Source organism: Carica papaya, chromosome 4 (assembly GCF_054855325.1).
Source record: "Carica papaya isolate Zhongbai chromosome 4, ASM5485532v1, whole genome shotgun sequence".
NCBI lineage: Eukaryota > Viridiplantae > Streptophyta > Magnoliopsida > Brassicales > Caricaceae > Carica > Carica papaya.
Window position 1 is genome coordinate 1280160 of NC_142312.1, and position 22193 is coordinate 1302352.

Sequence of the window (22193 nt, forward strand, 5' to 3'; positions counted from 1 at the left end):
ATTAACACAAATAAAAGATAGGTATCTAATATATTTTCAATATAATATAAATATTATGTATAAAAAATTTGAGACACTAAGTTGGTCCCTATATTTAAATTGGTTCGCGAACAATGTTATGCACACTAGCATTGTTAATGAAAGTACTATATAAATTCATGTTGAATCTGTGTCGTATTCTATTTAAATTATATCTATATTCGATAATAGTAAAAATTAATATTATTTATATACTTTATTAGTTGACAACAACGGTAACATAAACAGTTGAAATTATAACACGTGGGTTTGGTGTTTTTTTTTGTTGTTTTATATTTTAAAACTTTTAAATTTAATTAATAATAACTAAAAATTAATTTTTTTTTTCACACTAAATAAAAAATTACATCATCGTGGATATGGATCTAACGTAAATATAGATTTAATCGCAGTATACACACGTGTCTGATTCAAATCTATATAGACACTGAATTAATAAATTAAAATTATAAAAAAATAATATATTATCTAATTTAAATATTTTAAAATAATATAAAAAAGCAACTTAATATTTCCACCTGTATACAAATGTAACAAAATTATTTATTTATATCAATGGAGACAATGAATTTTGCTCCTCATTTAATTCAATTCTGGGTCAAGTAGAATCCTCCCTCTTAATTCCAAATAAATTCAGATAAAGTTTTCATCTCCATTGAAAAAAAATTATTATTATTATTATTATTATTTTTTTTTTTCTGAAACTTCTATATATTTATATAGTATATATTATTAACACAAGACTCATGCTGAATAATCTTATGTTAAATTCTATTTGTCACAAATTTTATATATTATATAGTATAATATTAACAGAAGATTCACTTAATATAATCTTATCTTTTAAAGATGGTACCATTTGGGAATTGGGATTTGGAAATCTCCTTTTTATGTATATACTTTCCACAAAAGGAAGATTCAAGAACACATAAAAAGAAAATAATATCTCTACCATGAGCTAATTATTAATATTATATACTAATTAATTTCATGTAATAATATTAAATAATTATTATAAGTACTGTGAAAATAGCCAGCTGAAGTGGAAATCACCTGGGCCCCACATAAAATTTTTAAATAAAAAGAAAAAAAAATCCCTATTGGCTAACACTGAAAACAAAAACAAAATGAACCAAAGAAAGGCTTAAAACCCAAAGCCAAGAGGTGAAAATGAAGGTGGGTTGTGATCTGCGGCCTGGACTCGTTAGAGCCAGACCCTTAGCCATTTTCTTTATACTCAACATTCTCATGGCGACGCGACTCTCCATCTCGCGCTCGGTTCATCCAATCATAAGACGCTCTCCGCATTTAAGTTCCTATTTATACCCAAAACAGTCTATCAAATCCTATCCCTGTCCGCTCTGGTCTTCTTCTTTCTCCTTCTGCCTTCACTCTCTCCGCAAGAGATCCACTCCTCTCATTCCTCCACTCTCCTCTTCTTGTTCTTCTTTTCCTTCTCATTCAATGGCTGCGGCTGGTATTGCTACTGCTACCATCGAGGAATCGCTTGAATCAAATCCTCTATTGCGGAATTTTGACTTTCCTCCTTTTGATGTTGTTGAGGCCAAGCATGTTAGGCCGGGGATTCGTGCTCTGTTGCAGAAACTTGTATGTTATTTTTGATGAATTGATTGCTTTGTGCTACTGCTTGCTATTTTGTTTAATAATTTTTCTGACTTCTGGTGATTTGCTTTCAGTTTTTTTTTTTTTTTTTTTTTTTTTGGTTGTTTTTTTTTTTTTTTTTTTTTTTCTATTTTCTCTTTTAGTTTTTCATGCTCTGTGTGGCAGGAACTTTTATGCTTTACTGAATCCTTTGTTTAGATTGTGGCATTCTCTGCTGTGTTTATGTTTCTGGATTGATGGTCTTCTCTTTCATTGGAACACGACTATTTTGGCATTGAAGATAAAGTTTGGGGTTTGGTTTTCTGGATACGGAATCTAATATGCTTAATTTTGGAAACATCTTGGCTGGTTACGCAGGAGGCTGATTTGGAGGAATTGGAGAGAACAATTGAGCCTTCTTGGCCAAAACTGGTGGAGCCTTTGGAGAAAATTGTTGATCGGCTGAATGTTGTCTGGGGAATGATCAATCACCTTAAGGCTGTAAAGGATACTCCCGAGCTTCGTGCTGCCATTGAAGAAGTTCAGGTTGATTCTTCCCCCGGTTTTTTATACTGTCTATTAACATGGGTTCACAGAAGCAGAGACTATGAGTATTCGATTGAAAGTATCATTATCTCACATTTTTAGAACTGTTTTATCTGAAACTTTTGAATAAGACACTATGGAAAGACAGCGATCAAAGATAGGTAAATTCCATTTTAGTGATCATGGTATGAACTATAGATACATTGGCTAAGTTCAAAGAAACTTGGATCTCTCTTCTAGATAAATGATATTATACTTGAGTTTGGAAGCAAATCGAGTTCAGAAATTTTTGCCAATTTGAGTTTTAACTGAATTATCTGCATTGGTCGGTGTGTCTGTATATCTCCCTTTTTGGCTGCTAACTCTGGACTATGACTGCAGCCAGAGAAGGTGAAATTTCAGCTCAGATTGGGACAAAGTAAGCCCATTTACAATGCATTTAAGGCTATTAAAGAATCTCCTGATTGGCAGTCACTTAGTGAAGCTTGCAAACGTATAGTGGAAGGTGAAGTGTTATTTTCTTATTTCACTAATGGAGATTTCCTTCTTCTTCTCATGTTGCATCTGGGTGCTTCAACATGTTGGTCCTTCTAATTTTCTGCATCCTATGTTGCATTAACAATCTCCTTTAGGGGTGTCCTTTGGCAATTCTACAATTAGATGCAATTTTGTTGGGCACAATTCCACCTGGAACTCTATTGTTTCCTTTGTCTAGTTCCGTGACAGACTTTATTGGGTTTAGCGTTTTGAAACTCATCCAGCAAATGATGGTTTCTTGAGTGGCTTCTTGCAAATTATGCCGTTTGAAGTGCTATAATCGTTTGAACAAGCATCAGCATGAAAATGAAATTCTATTAACAAAGTTGAAATTGGACTTTGTAGGACCTAAAATATGTTGTTACTTTATGACATGCTGCCATTTGATGTTAAGCCTGACGCAGTCTTGCAGATGCCCAAAAATGTCAAGATATGATTCAGTTTGGTGTTTTTGTCATTTGAATGTTCATGTGCTAGAGAGATTCTATACTGGTTGCACTGTCTTTGCCATCAATTAACTTCAGTTTATGTACATGTGCAGCACAAATAAAGGAAGCGGTTCTTAATGGTGTTGCTCTTGAAGATAGTGAAAGAGAAGAATTTAACAAGATCGAACAGGTTTGTTCTCAAATACTTAAGTTCATCTATCAATAAATACTAGAACCAGATAATGGGAGGAAAAGGCATGGTCTTTAGGGCGGGTATTGAAAAAAAAGCATAGCACAGGATCATTTGCTTTGTTTTTTTATATCTAGGTAGTTGGCTTACTGTTCTATTTACGATAATTTATACACTCAACAGTTGGTGGTGAAATTTCCAATCCATGTATGTAATAGTTAATTGAACAATATTAGGCCATGCACTATAATTACTTGAAGATTAGTGAACGATATTAAAGTTTTTCTTGTGTAATGTGTTTTATTGAAACATATCAAGATGTTTGTTCTGATCTGATCTGAGTTCTCCCCTTGCTTTTGTTTTTTCTCACTTCTCCTCTGTTCCTCTGTGGGAGGCGGAAGGGAGAGGACTATTTTTCTACAATCATGGAGTCCCTGTTATTTTTCTCTTTCCATCTTGTCGTGTCTGCAATGACAAGCGTTTTATATCATGGAAAACCAAAATAAGGTGATAAGGTGGTTGGTTATGTGTCATGGAAAACCAAAATAAGGTGATAAGGTGGTTGGTTATGTGTCATTTCCTTTGCATTCGTCTCCACTGATTATGTTTACTTCTACAGGAACTTGAAAGGCTATCTCAAAAATTCTCAGAGAACGTTTTGGATGCGACAAAGAAGTTTGAAAAGATCATAACATGTAAGAAAGATATTGAAGGATTGCCCGCTACTGCTCTTGGATTATTCGCACAGGCAGCTGTGTCTAAGGTATTGTTGTCAAGTCTGGTACATGCTTTCTAATTCTTAGTGCACATTTTCCTCTTACAATCTCAAGGGCACTTCTCTTTTTTTAGCTTTCTTTTTAGTTATGCCTTGATGCACTCTGTATATCCATCAGGGCCACGAAAATGCAACTGCAGAGAATGGGCCATGGATCATTACCTTGGATGCTCCCAGTTTTCTTCCTGTCATGCAACATGCTCGTAACCGTGCCCTTCGTGAGGAAGTCTACCGTGCATATGTAACACGTGCCTCTAGTGGTGATCTGGACAATACAGCAATCATTGATGAAGTATTAAAACTCAGGTTGGAAAAGGCGAAGCTTCTCAATTACAACAACTATGCTGAGGTATGTTTTCTTGTTATGATTAAGGTATCTTCCTTTTTTTTGCTTTTTCGGCTGAACAAAACTTATCTTATAAGGTAAGCATGGCAACAAAAATGGCTACTGTTGATAAGGCGGAAGAGCTACTAGAAAAGCTTCGTAGTGCTTCATGGGATGCTGCTGTGCAAGGTAACGTTGTATGCCTAAATTTTGTTCTAAAGGAATAGTGGTAAAGGTTCCTTTTATATATTGTTTAAGACTTGCCCATGGAAAGATGCTATTTGTTTGAATTACTCTTTTTCAGCACAAATAAATTGTTTGAGATGAACTTTATCTTGGCAGTTTTCTTTCTTTTTGTACTTTAAATTCTCAAAGCTTCTAATATTTCAGCGAAGTCCAGTTGTGCATAACCACATATGAAACTACTCTGGCGGTGTTAGAAAGTTGATCAACTTTGATTTTCCCATAACTCATGTTGTTCACCTCATGACCCATTTACTGTTATATTTGGTTTTTTGCTTTTGTAATTCAATTTTCAATCCTTTTAGTAGCAATGTCTCTAATGAATATGAAATGTTAGTGAAAGTAAGCTGCATCTCTTTATATATGTTGCCTCCTTTCTTTTCAACAGAAAAGATGATGCAAATTTTCTTATAGAAGTCAATTTTGTTGCAAGGAAATTATGATCATTGAGCCCCTCTCTAAGAAATTTTCTAAAGGGCCTTAATAACTTGTTTGATGTTCTCTTTTCTCTCACCTAAAATTAATTTTTCTAATCCTTGCAGATATGGAAGACCTTAAAATTTTCTCCAAGAATCAGGGTGCATTAGAAGCTAATGATTTGACTCATTGGGACATCAGTTTCTGGAGTGAGAGGTTACGTGAATCAAAATATGACATCAATGAGGTTCTCTATCTATATTTTTCTCTCCTCGTCCGTTTATGTACTAGAATTTGGATTCACCATTTGTCAATCAATGATCAGATTTTCTTTCTCATATATTACCGAATTACTGCTTAATCTCGAGGTCATTGAAGACAAAAAAGTAGTGCTTGTATGCCAGAACTCTTACTTGATTAGCACCCCTTTGTGCTTTGTCTATCAACACAGGAAAGAAGCGTGTTTACTGCAATAATCTGGGTTAAAGTTGCAAATAATCATTAAACATTATCAACTTATAGCTTTCATGTTTTATAGCTTTCTTACTTAATTTTGTTAAGGCTTAATCTCTGTTTTAAAAAGTATCTTGGCATTGAATCAGAATCTTATTCTTCCCTTCTTGCGAATATACAGGAAGAATTACGCCCATATTTTTCATTGCCAAAGGTCTTGGATGGCCTTTTCAGTCTTGCCAAGACACTTTTTGGAGTTGACATTGAGCAGGCAGATGGTCTTGCTCCTGTAATGAATTGATTCATTTCTGCTATTTCATCACCTTTAACATATTCTGAGTCTTCAGATTCCACTAACACATGCTTCTTGATTTCTAGGTTTGGAACAATGATGTTAGATTTTACTGTGTCAAGGATTCTTCTGGTAACCCAGTTGCATACTTCTACTTTGATCCATATTCACGTCCATCTGAAAAGAGAGGAGGTGCATGGATGGACGAAGTACTTTCTCGTAGCCGTGTATTGTCACGTAATGGTTCTGCTGTAAGGTTGCCCGTCGCCCACATGGTGTGCAATCAAACTCCACCTGTTGGAGACAAGCCAAGCCTTATGACATTCCGGGAGGTAATAGGTTTTGCTGGCTGCCATCCATATGGTTCTTTAGGTGATCTGGAAGGTGTTTTGAGCTATTTTCAGCTTGTTATATTTGTGGGATTCCAATTTCAGGAGTGCGGTTGCTTAGGAGTCTCATATCTATTTCCAAAAAGAAAAAAACAGGAGTCTTATGTCAAATGAGTTGATAATTATCTTCTGGAGATCTTCCCTTTTTAAGATTGATAAGTTACGGACTTTTGTTTATAGCTCAAACCTGAACTTGAGTTTGCTCTGGCCAAAGGTTTGAGGTGCCACTTGGCCAGGAGGCAACCGGCTTTTACGTGCTGAGTTGACTTAACACTTAACAAGATATGTCACAGTCCTCTATCTGGGATAGGGTCAAGGGGCCTTCCACATTGAAGTCCCCAAGCAAGCTAGAAGCCTGCTTCCTAGATTTCCGGCCTTTAAAGCATATGGTGAAGCTCGTTTAAGATAATCTAGGATCTTAGAGTAAAATTCTGAATTTTTAGATTGAATAGACATATTTTTTTATTAATCATCAGAAGCATATTTATAGGAAATGTACTAGAATAAAATCTCTATCAGATAACCGGGATTCTAGACCCTGTTTTATTAAACTGTCTAAATCACTATTAAAACTCTTCCTAGATAAGACTCCTAAAAATAAAAACGAGGTTTAGAGAAAGTGAAATTTGGAATAAGTTTGAAAGGAATAAAAATTTACTTTTAGTGTTTCTAAAGGACTGTCTTAATTTATTATTTGAGTGCGACGCTATGACATACCACCACATAAATGCTTTAATGTAATGGTTTCTTCTTTAATGTAATGGAGCAATTGTGTCTCACCCAGTGTCATGCTTTGTTTTTTGGGTAAATTGTTCTTATAAAAGAAGGATGTGTCTTTGCTTATGATCCCTCTCATTATATGGCAATGGTGTATTTTTCAGAAACAGCAGCATCTTGGATATTCTGGAATTTGTATAGTAGGTGCCAAAATTACAGTTGAAAGTCAATGACATTGATAAATGGCATTTTGTTGGGCAGGTTGAGACTGTCTTCCATGAATTTGGTCACGCTTTGCAGCATATGTTAACTAAACAGGAAGAGGGTCTGGTTGCTGGCATTCGAGGGATAGAATGGGATGCTGTTGAATTGCCTTCACAATTTATGGAAAACTGGTGTTACCACAGGTAATCTTGTACAGCCAAGACATCGACAGGATTCATTTTCCTTTTTGATTTTTGTGTCTTACATGTGGGTGTTTGGTTTTACTTTTATTTTTTTTGTCAAACTAGCTTATAAGCTAGTTCAAGAAAGAAATGGTAAAGGAAAATGTGAAGCAGGGTTTATCTCTTTCCTACTGCTTTTAATTTTTACTTCCTCAATTCATTTTACTTTTAATTTTTGGGCTCTTGGTGACAGCATTTCCAATTTCCATCTTTGAAAACTGAGTCTTTATTTTGTAACTTTTATCACTTGTACAAATTACTTCTGATTGTAGCTTTCTTCTATTCCAAAGTTCGGTTTATTTCATTGCATGGATGAGCTTAACTTTTGTTCGCTGCAGGGATACGTTAATGAGCATCGCAAAACACTATGAAACTGGGGAGAGCCTCCCAGAAGACATATATTTAAAGCTTCTCGCTGCCAGGACTTTCCGTGCAGGGTCTCTTAGCCTTCGTCAGGTCAGTGAATTATGTTTTGCTTATTTTTATTTTTGTTGTTGCCTTTTTTTGGGGGAATATCACTATTGTATTATTTTTAATTGCGAAACTGAATTTTTTTGCTATGTTATATTTAACTCTTCTATTGGTTTTCATTCTAGTTTCCCTTGTCCATATGGAATAGACAAGTTTGCTTTAACTTACTTTTGCCTTCTTAGAAGTTGGATATCTTTCTGTTTCAGATTGTATTGTTAGAAGTTTTTTCTCTCCCTCTCTTTTTTTTTCCTTCCTTCTGTTGAGCTGCACTTAACGTGGTGTAACAGTTTAACATCATGCTTGCTTGAGTAGTGATAAATCTTTGTTGGCGGGATCATGCTTTCTTTGGGCATTAAGAATTAATTATTTGAGGGTTGAGCACTTGGTTATTAAAGCAGGGAGTTCTGAAACAATGTAACTGATAGATGTAGAAAGTAAATATGATGTTTGAAGTGAGGGCTGTGGGAATCAAGTAGTTTGCGACGAAAGTTGTCTGCGAAACTTTACATGTGATGGAAGTATTTTGGCCTGGGGAAATTCTTGTCTCCTAATGTATAATAGATGTTGCTAAAATGGTTGTTAACCAAGAAAAGGATGATAACTATGATTTTCAGTCCATGACAGTAACATCAGCCTGTGGATTATCAATTGTCTGAGCTGAAAAAAGCTGGATGAATAAAGAGGCTAGTAGTAGTTCAGGCTGTTGAAACGCTTGCATCTTACTATCCTCCACCAAGCTCTCTCCCTCACCTCAATTATTATTGTATATGTTTTGGGCATAAGAAATGGATAGAAAAATAGTGGAATATTCATTTCTTGAAGAAATGGACCTTGTGATTGATTGCATGTTGATTGTACCTTTCCAGTTACGATTTGCAACTGTTGATCTGGAGCTGCATACAAAATATGTTCCTGGTGGGCCGGAAAAAATCTATGATGTTGACCAAAGGGTATCCAAGAGAACGCAAGTGATTCCACCACTTCCTGAAGATAGGTTCCTCTGTAGTTTCAGCCATATTTTTGCAGGTTTGCTTTTCTATTTTTAATTTGTATGATTGGAAGCAGTATTGGTTCTTATGCTGGAGCAACCACAGCCCACGAAATTTATCTATAGTTCTTTTATGAATATCAGGTGGTTATGCTGCTGGGTACTACAGTTACAAGGTATTTTTGTTCATTCTCACCTAGAATTCTTGTAACCATCTCAGTAAACATCCGTTAACCCTTATTAAAGCAGTGGATACAGCTAAAACCTTGCCGCTCATCATAAAGAAATTGCAATAATAGTCTCTTGGTTATCCACAGAAGTGATTTTATTTTTGCTTCCATTTTTTTTTGTGGCTTCTTATTCTGCAACCTGAAAATGGAGATGTTAATTCTGTAGTGGGCGGAGGTGTTGTCTGCTGATGCTTTCTCGGCATTTGAGGAAGCTGGATTGGAAGATATTAAGGTAAGATTGTGAAAACGGTGTTTCTACACTGGCTCTTTAAGTTCATGTTGATTCTAATATCTTTCCTTTCATTCTGATCTAATAGAGTTGCTATTTGGATCCAAACCATGGTCTTCCTTGCAGTTCACACAATTTGAATATCCATGTCTTGTGAACTTATGATGTTCTCGTTAAAATGTATAAGAGAAAATTGAGAATGTGTCCTCAGTGTCAACTTTCTCGCCTATGAATTCCATTATTAAGTATTGGTGTCTATCATTGCTCCATGAAGACGTGCACTTCCTTCATGAATCTCGTTTTATTTTGACATGAGAAATGTAATTTGTCCAACCTTCTTAATGCTCCCAGCGGAGTTATGAGTTTAGATTACTAAGCTTGGTTTCCTTGAAAAATCTGAATTTAGACACCCAAAAAGTTTTGTGACAGAAGCAAGCTCAAAACTATGGGGGTTACCTTGGCCTCGGTTGCATTGTGGAGTTCTTTGTTACTGCTTTCTAAACGTTATTGGAGACCCATTCATTCTAGCTTGTTAAAATTACTGGTTATATTATGTTTGGCAGGCTGTCAAAGAGACAGGAAACAAATTCCGGGATACCATCCTTGCTCTTGGGGGTGGAAAAGCACCATTACAGGTGAGACCATTTGTTGATTTCTGATTTTTTTTTTTTTGTGTTAAATTTGATTCAAATTTCAGTTTTATTGAATCTGAACAAGAATATGACCCAATAGGACAATAAATTGAATGAAAATAACATTATAAAACCCTAAGTTAATCTTATGCTTTAGTTTAAATTAATTTTTTCTAGTGTCCCCTCTTACGATAAATAAAGAATATAAATCTGTTCAACGTATGAAGAAAGATATAGGTGAAGTCAGTCCAATTATACGTTAAATATGTAAGTTATAACCAAATTTTAGATTAAACCAAAGCAAACAAAGTCTTAACCGTCTGCAACTTGATGAACTTCTTCCCTCTCCTGGTTCCTCTTCAATAATTTCACCCAACCGGCCACACGCAAATTGTCTTCTGAATCATTTATTTTGATCTCCTGTCAAGGTTTTTGTGGAATTCCGCGGACGGGAACCATCACCCGAGGCGCTACTGAGGCACAACGGCCTATTACCTGTCGCAACCTAAGCATGTGTTCTTTGCCACCATTTCTCTTTTGGTTTATTCACAGGGTATGTAAATGACATGGCGGCTTTGGTTTATGGAGTTGTATGCTGTACACTTCTTTAAGGACTTTATTTATCAAATTAACCTTAAAAGTAGATCATCGTTTTTCTGGCTTTTCATATTCATGCTAGACTTCTAATAATTTCTAATATAGATATTAATATTTACTCAATTTAGGCTCCAATTGCTATATATGAATGTACAGTGGCTCAAATACAAACATGTTAAATAAAAATAATCTTGAAAAAAAAATTTAATTTGCGTTATGTTTTTTACAATTTGAAATAGTGTTGGAAGTACCCAGAGTTATGATAATTATTGGGATCCTAATCAACATTCAACAGGCTTGCCTTCAAAGAGAGATCTGAATAAGTAAAATGGAGAGAAAAAAACGAGAGAGTAAGTAACCAAGTACGAAAATTCATCCTCCACCAAATTCAAGATATATGGTTATATAAATTAATGTAATTATTATAATTAGAAATGTATCGTATACTTTACAGACAAGATTTATCGTTTGAAGTTGAGAAAAATAATAATAATGCGAGGAAGTGGGAACCAACAAATCCTTTGAATCTATTATTTGAATAAACCAACGGTGAACAGTTACCACGAAGATTTTTATTTGCAAGTGAACAGTCGTCTCCATCTACCGTCTTCGGCTTCCTATTTGCCTGTCCTTATTTCCGAGAACCGTGAAAACCAGTCATCGAATGCAGTCTATTTGAAGTCAAAATCATTGCAATCTGCAGAATTTTCTGGAGCTAGAGGTGAAATTGTGAAACGAAGAAATGGCGAGAGCAGGAGGGATAACGAACGCGGTGAACGTGGGGATAGCAGTGCAAGCTGATTGGGAGAATAGGGAATTCATCTCTCACATCACTCTCAATGTTCGTCGTCTCTTTGAATTCCTCGTCCAATTCGGTACGCGCAGAATTCGGATTTCGTGTCAATAATTTTGTTTGCTTGAGTTTTTTGCCTTTCCTTACTGGGAAAAGTAGACACCCTTGAGATCGTTGTACAAATGGTGGAATTTCAGATTAGAGATGTGCCGCTCCTTGTTTGGTTTCAGCTCCGTATCTGCTAAATCTGGATATATATTTTCTGTTAATAGAATGGTTTTAGTTTGGGCATGGTTGAGTTAAATTAGATAAATGGATATGATTGTGCACCCTGTTAATATATTAGTACAGAACTTTCCTACTTCTTTGTTTCCATTTCTGTTTTCGCTGTAATGTTATGAATCTGAATTGAAGCGAGTTGGAGCTACCTTGAGCTCAATCTGCAGCTGATCAACTATTCTTTTTAAAGCATATTTCACCCCGGTACTGCCTAATACCTCCTTTTTGGACCGCTGAGGTTTAACTTACCCTCATTATGGAGCTTGATGCATATAGTGATCTAGGTTTCAGTGTTTTGTTGCAAATCATGGGCAGGTTTAGTTAAACTTCACTATGCACTGTAGCTTAGAATAGGCACGATTGTTGTCGCCATGAAACCACTTTCAGCTCAAAAAATTTCCTTGTTCGAGTAAATAATGCTTCATTATTATATAGACGCAGGAAGTTCCATGATGATTAATCAACTGGTTCTATTGAAGTTTTCCTAATAGGTTTTGTAATTTCTTCAAAAGCTGTTGTCTCTCTGGATTCTTTTTATGCCTAAGGTAGTCTTGTGTGTAGTTTTTCATTTATTGTATTTCTGTTATTTTTTCATTCAGAGGCTACAACAAAGAGTAAGTTGGCATCTTTGAATGAGAAGCTTGATCTACTGGAGCGGCGGCTAGAGGTACTCGAAGTCCAAGTGGGCACTGCATCAGCCAATGCATCTCTTTTTGCCACATGAAGCTTATCGTTAATTGTATGAGAAGGAGTTCCCTGTAAGCACCATCTTTTTTGTATTTGAAAGGATTCCTTTATGTTGTAACCTATGATGTCAATAGTGCATTATCCAGTTCTCATGCTTCTTTTTTCTGTTGATTGATGTTTTGGATGATAGAAACTTCCCCCTTTTTTTTAGGTTTTTAGGAATTAGTAATATGCAGCTTATATTTTGTAATAAAACTCTATGTTTTGTGTTGTTGTTCTGCAGAATATTTTTGTGCACAGGCATTCACTTAAATGGCATGTTGTTGCTTCTTGGCAGGAGGAAAATCTGTAACTTCGATATAATTCTATTGTTACTTGGTGTTACTCGTGAATCCTTCTATGTGATTTTTGGTTGAGTGAGCTCTATAGTGCCTTACTTGAGGCTTATCATGATTATATTTCCTTATGCCATGCATACTTCTTGCTATGTCATCAGTCTAGATTGCAGACATAATTCTATTAGAAATGGTACCGTAGAATTCATTTGGTTTTCTGGAAATCTTTTGGAAATCCACAAAGTTCAACCACGAGATGATGAAATTCTGTTAGAAGATAAAAAAATGACCTTTTAGAACTAAATTCCATCGATTCAACTTGAAATTTCTTAGGAGTTATCTCTTTTGGATAGGATTTTCTTAATCTTTTAGTTAAATTAGGTGTCAATTTCAAAATTCATTTTCACCTTTGTTCCAAACAATTTTGATGGAATATAGAGTGATTGCTTCAATTCAACTTGATATTTGTTAGGAGTTCTACATGTATTATTTCGGATAGGATTTTCACCCTCTTTTAGTTAAATTAGGTGTAGGTTTCAAAATTAATTCACACCAATTGTTTTGTTAGGAGGTGTACATGGCCTAAATGAATTTCTTTCTTTCTTCTCATAAAAAAGGACCCACCATCATGTTACTACTCTCATCTTGAAGTTTTCAGATTCTTATTTGGTCTTCTAACATTACATCTATTGCATTTGATAATTTAGTTGCTCTAGCCATCTTCATTCAAGATATGTGAGAAATGGAGCTACCATTATGAACAGCTGACAATTTTGGTTTTCCTATCTGACCTTTGATCTCTTCTATTATCTTAGATCATGCATACATCAGGACATGGAAATTCGTGTTCTGAAGATTGAAATTTGACAGATCTGAGTCTCTGGAAGGGCTGGACTTAGTTTTAAGGACACCTGCCTCTTTGGCAATTTGTCAGTCGATATGATTATTTGATCATCAACACCAACTTCATTGATCATATAGCTAAACCTTTATATTTTTAGATTCTACTATAGTTCCTTGGAGATACCATGGCTCTAGGTAATTTCCAAATTGAAACAACTTTGTAAGTGTCTCTAGTAATCACTGAATGCCCCTGGTAATTAAGTTTCTACCCAAGTTTAAGTGATTAGTGTGTAAAATTACTGAATCCCTATTAAGTATAAAAAGTTAATGCAGAGGCATTGTTGCCTCCGAGACATCATAAAACTGCCTTTCTTTTTGGCACTTGTAGATTTACACCGTTTGTGACTCTTTTAACACACATTGGTTAGTCATTGGGTCTTGGAAAGGCAAACTAGACCTGGAGAACATAGGGAAAGAAACATGAAATCCACGCCATAGTCATTCAAAGTTCTGTTGCAAAATATAGATTCCTTAATCCAGAAATAGAATAATAGGCAAGGAGATTCGAAGTCTCATCAAAAAAGGAGCTCTGGATTTCTTCTCATTCTCTCTGATGGCACATTGTATGATGATGATTGATGGATGATAAGACAATTGATCTTATCTTGGTTCTAGTGGAGACAAGGCTTGCAGGTTAACAGGCGAAGGCTCTGATGTACTCGGTGTTAATGGTAACACAATCTTTTTATCCATATTGTTAGGTATCGAATACCGGTATGACCCTCCCAGGCTATATCCACCGATGCTGTCTATCGACTTCATATATTCTGATGCATTGTTTTCTATTATCAAAGCATCCTCCAGCTCGCGAACTATGTCAGCCATGCAAGGCCGATAAGCAGAGAAGGGCTGGATACATGCCAACGCCACCTCCACAACTCGCCACAATGCCTCTGCATGGTAGCCTCCCTTGATGTTTGGATCTACGATTTCATCAATCTTTGACTCTCTGATATAGGGCTTGGCCTGCGTGTATGACAAGGTTTTTTGACAAGGTCAGCTTTCTTTCTGGAAACTATTTAGATCAGAAAACTAATTGAAAATGGTAGTGATTGTTGGATAAAAACAGAGCACGAGATTAGATTACAACATACCCATTCAACCAAGCTCCATTCATTGCGCGGCCTGTGTACATCTAGAGGCTCCCTGCCACTAATGATTTCTAGTAGAACTACACCGAAGCTAAAGACGTCACTTTTGGCAGATAAATGCTGAGTGGAGTAATACCTGTTTTTATCATGTGGGAAGCATGCATCACTTCTGGTGTCTCCCAAAAGGGGTTATAAAGTATACATTTATATATATATATATATATGTATACACATACACATCCCCAAAGGGTTATGAAAAATGCATAGATAGTATACATACATACATACATAGACATACACAAGTATGTATATATGTACGCTGTAGAGGTTTCAAATCAATTCATGACATATTCAGACTTACTCTGGATCCAAGTATCCAGCGGTTCCTCTTACTTCAAGAGAAACACCGCAATCTCCTTCTTGGGTTGCGTACTTTGAGAAGCCGAAATCTGCAACCTTTGCGCACATGCTATGATCCAGGAGAATGTTGCTCGACTTTACATCTCGATGTATAACACAGCGGCCAGCAAATGTATGGAGATACTCCAAACCTAACCATCAGAAAAATTAACATTTCATACCTCTACTATTGTCTTTGTTAACTCAAGGAGGAAATCAAAAACCAAAATCTACTGTAATTTCATTATGTTGTAGATGATTCTATGTAATCGCTTGCCTCGAGCGGAACCAAGAGCAATGGAAAGTCTGGTTGCCCAGTCCAGAGTTTTTCTTTTTGAAGCTTCACCTGTTAATGGACTGGTTGTTAAATAAGTGAATGAAGGGAAAAACCGGAGGAAAAGAAAATAAAAGCAGCCCTGGAAGATAAAAATAGTACCGTAGAGACGATCTTGTAACGATCCATTGGACATGAAAGGATACACAAGAATTTGTTGGTCATTTTCGCAGCAATAACCAAGAAGAGGCACCAGGTTCTGATGTTGGATGGCTGAAAGAAGGTTTAGCTGCAGAATGATTTTAGCAATTGCAAACGTTAAGAATGCTGGCAATAGAACTAACTTTGATAGCACATTAATTATATTTTTCAAGATATACAACTGTAGCTAGTAATCTAAGATGCATACATGTGTGTGTGTGTGTGTGTATATATATATTATGACTAGCCAATGTAAGGAGATAGAGAGAGCATTGTTTTGGATTAACAATGGAACTGATAAGTAAATGTTGAACCTCATTTTCGAACTCCTTAGTTCCTTGAGTGGAGGTGGCTGATCGAACCTTAGCTGCCACTTCCTCTCCATCGGGTAGCGTCCCACGGAAGACAGGTCCAAATCCTCCTTCCCCAATAAGTGTTTTGTATTTTTGTGTGGCAATTTCTATGGATTGTAGAGTAAATACTTGTATAGATATAGACTTCATGATAACATCATCCGTACTAGGTAGTGAGAATACCAAATCTGCATGTTTTGGGATAACCCAATTGAGAAATATGCAAGAATTTTAATTTCTAACAGGTAATAGATTCTAATCCAAAAATCATCTGATGATAGATGAAGTAACTTGAAAATTGATCATTACGAATCTTTATATTTGGTTGAGATAAGAATAACATCTCTTAGTAAGTCCTACAGAGCTTTGTAAAATTAGAGTGCTCAATGAGCCAAAGAACTGCAGGAAGAGGACTTCCCCCTGCTGCACCCAGTAGGTGCTGGCGAATCGAGAATTAATCTTATCTGGTCTCTGCATTCAAATTCTTTCCTTCAAAGAAAAAAAAAAAGGCAACATGGTGAGTACTCACTTTCTGTTATTAGATGTGGCTTCCCATCAAATCTACTTTGGGCGAATCTATGTCTGTAAAAGCAAACAAACATGACTCCAACTGCAACAGTGACTAGAAAGGATCCACATGCAACACTGCCTATGACAATTCTGTGTGTTAAATTTGTTGATTCGGGATTATCGCATTCACCCTTGCTGATACATTACCACCAAAACCATTTCAGATTTTCCAGTTTTTTCTCTTTGGCAACAATCATTACATTGTTAAGACATAAAATGAAATAGATCTTACTCTGTTGTAAGCCCCAAGCTGTTAAAGCTAGGAGGAAGCTCTTTCTCCAACCATGGATTGCACCCATAATATCTGGATTGACAGAAAACACAGCATACTGGGTCATTTACAGAAGATTTTTTGAAGGGCTTTTTCTTAATATAAATATATAAATCCTAGTAGTTTACACCGAAGAAAGATTTTTTTTAAGAAAAAAAAAAAAAAACTTACAATGTTTTAAGACTTGGAAGGCTTGCAAGAGATTCTGGAATGGAACCTGTAAGATCATTGTGGCTTAAATCCCTGATGAACCAGATGTATAGCAATTAGCATATGCAGACTTTTTGTTAGTCTAGTGTAAAAGAAACAGGAGTCACAAGCCAAATCTACATCATATTTGTCTTATGGATTTATGGGTTTAGTTAAATTTAGATCAAGAGATAATGAAAATCATTCGATCATGTTGATTAGACGATAAAGATAATTACAGCTAAAATAATGTTTGATCTTTATTTTTAGTAACAGCAGCTACATGTTCTACGTCAACTTCTTCTAAATTTAAAAATATATTAGCAAAATCAGATAGCATGGCTATGGCTGGTAGCTAAGAACTAATTAGTCTGGGAGAGAAACACTTACATTGATACCAACATGGAGGATGTCGGAAACTCCGGGATCCCACCTGAGAAGTCATTGTTGCTAAGGTTTCTGCATTTCACAAACAAAGCAACAGAACACTATGTTTAGATTCTATTTTATTTTTTCCATAGTCAAAAGCTTATTACAATTACAGAAAACTAGTACTAGATCATACAGGTACTCTAGGTATGCCAAACGAGTGATGTTGTGCGGAAGTGACCCAGTAAGTTGTCTAGATGATAGATTCCTGCAAAATAAGAGAGAGAGAGAAAAATGAAACATGAGAAATAACAAAGCTGATATCATTCTGGACTGCACTTTAGGGTCTGTTTGGAAAGAGAGAAAGAGAGTGTTCACAATAAAATCTCAGATGATAATTAATTTACTCTTATTTTCCCTTCCTTTCCCCTTTTTCCCCCCCTCCCAAACTGATCTTAGCAGAAGAAATTGGGACAACTTTTAGGTTAAGAATGCAGAACCCGAGAAGAGAGAAAAACTTACAGGCCAATGATGACAGAGGAATCACCACCAAGGTGGCAAAGCAAACCTTCCCATGGATCAGGAATGCATGGATCTCCGGACCAACTCTCCAGTACTACATTTCCTTTGTTATCCTCCAGCAATTCCTCCTTTACCTGTCCTATCACATTCACTAAAGAGTAGATTTTTTTCTTTAAACTGCTGCAGATCTTGGATAAATAGTTCGTATAATTCTTGTATTACCCGGTAATAAGTAACAATAAGGTTATAAATTAAGCATTACAAGCGTAAATTTTGCTCTTACAAAACTACATTAGATAGAAATTAGTTATTCGTAACGAGTCCAGAATGGAGGAAGAAACAAAAGAATATTAGGGTTTTTTTTAAAGAAAATGGAAGAAAATAAGAATGTGAAGGAAAATCTCTCCCGAAAAAATTAACCCATTTATTTTTCTTTTCGTCAATTTAAGGGAACACGAAATTGCACATTTTCCATCCAAACATACTGCAATGCAAGTGTGGAAGGGACACTATTGGTTCTTCATGTGTGAAGTTAAGAACTTCAAGAAAACCTAAACAAGCTAGAAAATTTAATATACATATCGAACTTACCGTCATTTTGGTCAGTGAGTTGAATCCATGATTGTACTTTGAAGATCTCATAGGCACTGCAAATGGGTCCAAACTCAAACCCATTTGGGACCTTATTCAAGGTCACATTGACAGACCCATTTGCCCTAACATAGGAACCAACTTCTCTGTAATTTGCTCCATTTGCCAAAATGTCAAAATCCACCTGTTTCTTCTCATCGTTGATGTAAATATCGAACACCCTTTGGCCAGTCTTGACAGAGTCATTGAGCTCTACAAAGTAGAGGATCACAGAGTAGTTACTATGAGCTCCTTCGTCAAGGCCGCTTTGGAGGAACTCCAGTCGGTCTGGATGGGTTACAGCTGTTTGTAGAACTCTAGGAGGCACTGTTGTGTTGGCATTGTTGATGGAAATATTTGCATTGACTGTGGGGCTTTCATCTGATTTTATAGGCTCCCAAATTCTATCAAACTTGTCATCTGGGTACCTGAAATTGGCAGACAAGAATTAAGTTTTGATTAAAAAAAATTACAACAAAATCTAAGAATTGCTCCAAATATAGTCTAAACATGGATTTATAAATGAACATTTTGAAATTTCTGAACTTTTCCAGACAAAGCTTTAATTTCAATTTGTAAATTGATTGACTCACTTCCAATTTTTAGTGCATAATTTTTTACAAGATTTAAAATGAAACAGTTACAATTTATGAATTTTTCAATTCAGATTATGCTGGCTTTGGAGAAATCAGAAAAGCATACCTTAGACTTTTTCCACTTCCCCCTAAATCAATTCTAGCAATCAGCTTCAAGACAGTCGGCGATTCGTCTTTGATATACTTAAGATCATGCAAAGGCGTCAGTTCAAGACTAGAAATGTAAGGATTGCCCTCCTCATGCACTAAGCAGAAGTCAATAGAATCACTATTAGCTCTAAATACTGCTTCCACTTTCAAGTCATTTGATGAGCTTACCCGGCCAATTGGTGTCACACCAACTAGAACATTGAAGCTAATATTGCCTGATTGTGACCTCAGTGAATCGCCAAAAACAAATGATCCCCTTATCAGATGCTCCTGACTCTTGATTGTCCGCAAGTTATAGCATCTCTTCCCCAATGCAATATTGAAAACACGTGCTCTACCATGGTTTGGTATAAAATTCTTGTTGATTATGTTTTTGCAACTTGTTCTGTCGGGGAACCAAATATCATCTGTTATCCAGTTTATGGATGTAGTTGTATCTGTAAAATTGAAGTCAGCACAGCATGCTATGCTCAAGAAGTCTGCAAGAAGGAAAAAAAAAAAACTCAGATACATGTTAAGTAAGAAAGTAGAAAAGCAAAAAGCACTAAGAATTTAGTGGTTTGATCAACTTGATCCATTCAAGGGAAGGATGAATCTAAATTCACTAGATAAGAATTCTAGAAATTGCAGTGTGTTTTTTAATTTTCTTGAAATCATAGTTTCGATAAACCTAAATATTATAAAATAACAACAATATCAGTTACTAAATATTATAAAATAACAACAATATCAGTTACGAGAGTAAAAATACACGACTGATTGATGGAAAGAAATCCTTATTAAATGTCAAAAACTAAAACTTTATTATGATCTAAATTGAGTGTATAGAAGATTTGAGTATATCAAACACGGATTACCTGACAGATCTGACTAATACATACGTAATACTCATATTGTAAGTGTCAAGGCAGGTTGTCAAAGACTAAACTGTTCCAGTAGAGACGTCCTATAATTAACATCAAGCTTATTAACAATCTTGGACAAGCTATGACTTCCCTTATTCACTTTTTCCTCATTTGAATGTTATGTTGACTAGATACTTATATATAAACACGTATGTATATGACTACTATATTATTCAATTTCAGTAGCTAATCCATCAGAAAGCAGACAATTCTGCATCTACCGAGATGGTTGGCCCTAGATTTTGCTGTTTAGTTTCATAATCTATATATAGAGTTCAATCAAGACTGGTTACATATGTATATATAACAGCATATACGACTATATGTACATCAATCTACGTTAAACCCTTTTTAGCATGTATCAAGTTGGTTTTATTGACTGACCATGATCATTTTGTCAATTATGCAATCAATATACGTATATAATAAGATACACAAATACTAAACAGACTAACCTTGTGCACTAGCTGATCCAATTAGTACTGTGAAGCAAAGAATCAAACACTTGACAGGTCTCAGAATCAAAGAAACCAATCCCCCCCTCATCATTTCATTTTAAATGGAAGCCGCCCCATCGGAGAAAACCATGCAGATTCTCAGACCAAAACCAGTTTATTTTAACTCACAATAATTCCTCTTGTAATGACTCCCGTCTTCCCTATCAACCCACAGTTGCCAATCAACCAGCGCGTAAACTCAAACTCTCCACCATTTTTAAGCTCCAAAACAGGGTTCTTCAATGAATTTTTGCACTGATAATTAAAAGAGTAGCAGGCTTGGAGACGGAGTAGTAGTTGGTGGGATGGGTTTGACTTTCAGATTTTGGAAACGGCAGGGAGAGGAAGATGAGAAAGAGGAGGATGATTGAATAATTAGCGACAAACCAAGAGTTTGATTAATCATTTTATGTTTTAAAAATCTGGTATTAAACTAAATTGAATTAATTAGAATAATTTAGTTTTTTGATTTGGTGGTGGGAGGGTCTTAAATTTGTAATTTTAAATTTTGATTTTGTAATATAATAGTTGGAGCAAAACAGCCCATCATCTTCGTCCCTCTCTTTGTCTGTATTTATGTATACATATATTTATACATATATATATATATATATAGATAGATAGAAGTCAGGAGCAAGTAAAATAAATTTCCATGATGCTGCGTTCATGTATGTATGTGATTATGTATATATATATATATATATATATATATATATATATATTTATATTCATTTAATTTTTCCACTCAATTTGAATTCAAAGTTTTAGAGGAAATAAAAGTATGCATGTTCGTCATCTATCTTTTTCTTCTACTAATTTTTTGTTAATGAAATAATATTCTTCATTTTTATTTATTTACTTCTCTCAAACATTCTTCATTTTTCAAGTCAAAAGCTTTTGATCTACAAAAATATATATATATACTATCATATTGACAAAATTTCTACAATAATTATTATATAATTAGAGATTCTTTACTAAATCCTTCCAATCATAAGAAGTTAGAGGGTCAATGGGATATATATATAAATATAATATATATATATATATATGATTGTTCTAGCTATAAATACAAGCATTTAAAAACATATTAATCACCATAGGCTAATAGATAAAAAGAAATTATTTATGTAAATAAATAGATCAATCTAAAATACCCAATAAATTGAGAAAATAAACATAATTAAAATGTTAATAACTAATAACTAATTTAGTGATTTCGGATATTTTTATTTTAAAAAATTATTATAAATTCGAGTCAGATTATACTTTTATTTTTTTTAATTTAAAAATTATTTTATATATTATCTACTAATAAATATATAAAGTACTACTTAAAAAATATTAATATAATATCCATATACTAATTGAATGTACTAAAAAGGTGGACTATGAGTTTATTTTTTTTTAATCTAATTTGATTTTATTGTAACTTAAATTTTATAGAATTTGTTATGATACTTCAGTTTATATTATCTATTTTTTTAATTTTGTATTTTTATTTATATATATATATTTAAATTTTAATTGATTCATTATTAAAATTTATGTGCTTGTATTAAAAAGTTCATATAATTATAATTATTCTAAAAAAATTAATGATCTAACATAAATAAAATAAATAAATAAAAAT

The 22193-nt window shown here is 34.7% G+C and overlaps 3 protein-coding genes across 4 annotated transcripts; 2 read left to right on the forward strand and 1 right to left on the reverse strand.

Moving 5' to 3' along the window:
- The first annotated feature begins 1193 nt into the window (after positions 1 to 1193).
- Positions 1194 to 12650, forward strand: LOC110809034 (putative cytosolic oligopeptidase A). Of its 2 annotated transcripts, XM_088217179.1 has the most exons (18): positions 1194 to 1647; positions 2020 to 2187; positions 2569 to 2692; positions 3266 to 3342; positions 3962 to 4105; positions 4236 to 4466; positions 4541 to 4631; positions 5228 to 5349; positions 5737 to 5844; positions 5934 to 6179; positions 7215 to 7360; positions 7738 to 7855; positions 8737 to 8896; positions 9003 to 9034; positions 9255 to 9320; positions 9881 to 9952; positions 10378 to 10502; positions 12218 to 12650. In XM_088217179.1, exons 1-17 carry the CDS (start codon positions 1210 to 1212, stop codon positions 10456 to 10458), a joined length of 2424 nt encoding a protein of 807 aa, XP_088073305.1. In that variant the 5' UTR covers positions 1194 to 1209; the 3' UTR covers positions 10459 to 10502; positions 12218 to 12650. The 2 variants fall into 2 exon arrangements, with proteins under 2 accessions (XP_088073305.1, XP_021890429.2); XM_022034737.2 differs by lacking the exon at positions 12218 to 12650 and having other exon boundaries at positions 10378 to 10592.
- BRK1 (BRICK1) lies at positions 10997 to 12650 on the forward strand. Its single transcript, XM_022034738.2, has 2 exons — positions 10997 to 11421; positions 12218 to 12650. Exons 1-2 carry the CDS (start codon positions 11289 to 11291, stop codon positions 12340 to 12342), a joined length of 258 nt encoding a protein of 85 aa, XP_021890430.1. The 5' UTR covers positions 10997 to 11288; the 3' UTR covers positions 12343 to 12650.
- A 1302-nt stretch (positions 12651 to 13952) lies between these two features.
- Positions 13953 to 21033, reverse strand: LOC110809049 (nodulation receptor kinase-like). Its single transcript, XM_088217178.1, has 15 exons — positions 20519 to 21033; positions 19115 to 19637; positions 18374 to 18840; positions 17783 to 17933; positions 17457 to 17528; positions 17282 to 17350; positions 16874 to 16945; positions 16664 to 16735; positions 16391 to 16566; positions 15823 to 16049; positions 15470 to 15596; positions 15311 to 15379; positions 14996 to 15185; positions 14638 to 14770; positions 13953 to 14509 (listed from the first exon to the last, which is right to left on the reverse strand). Exons 1-15 carry the CDS (start codon positions 20610 to 20612, stop codon positions 14144 to 14146), a joined length of 2808 nt encoding a protein of 935 aa, XP_088073304.1. The 5' UTR covers positions 20613 to 21033; the 3' UTR covers positions 13953 to 14143.
- Positions 21034 to 22193: the final 1160 nt, after the last annotated feature.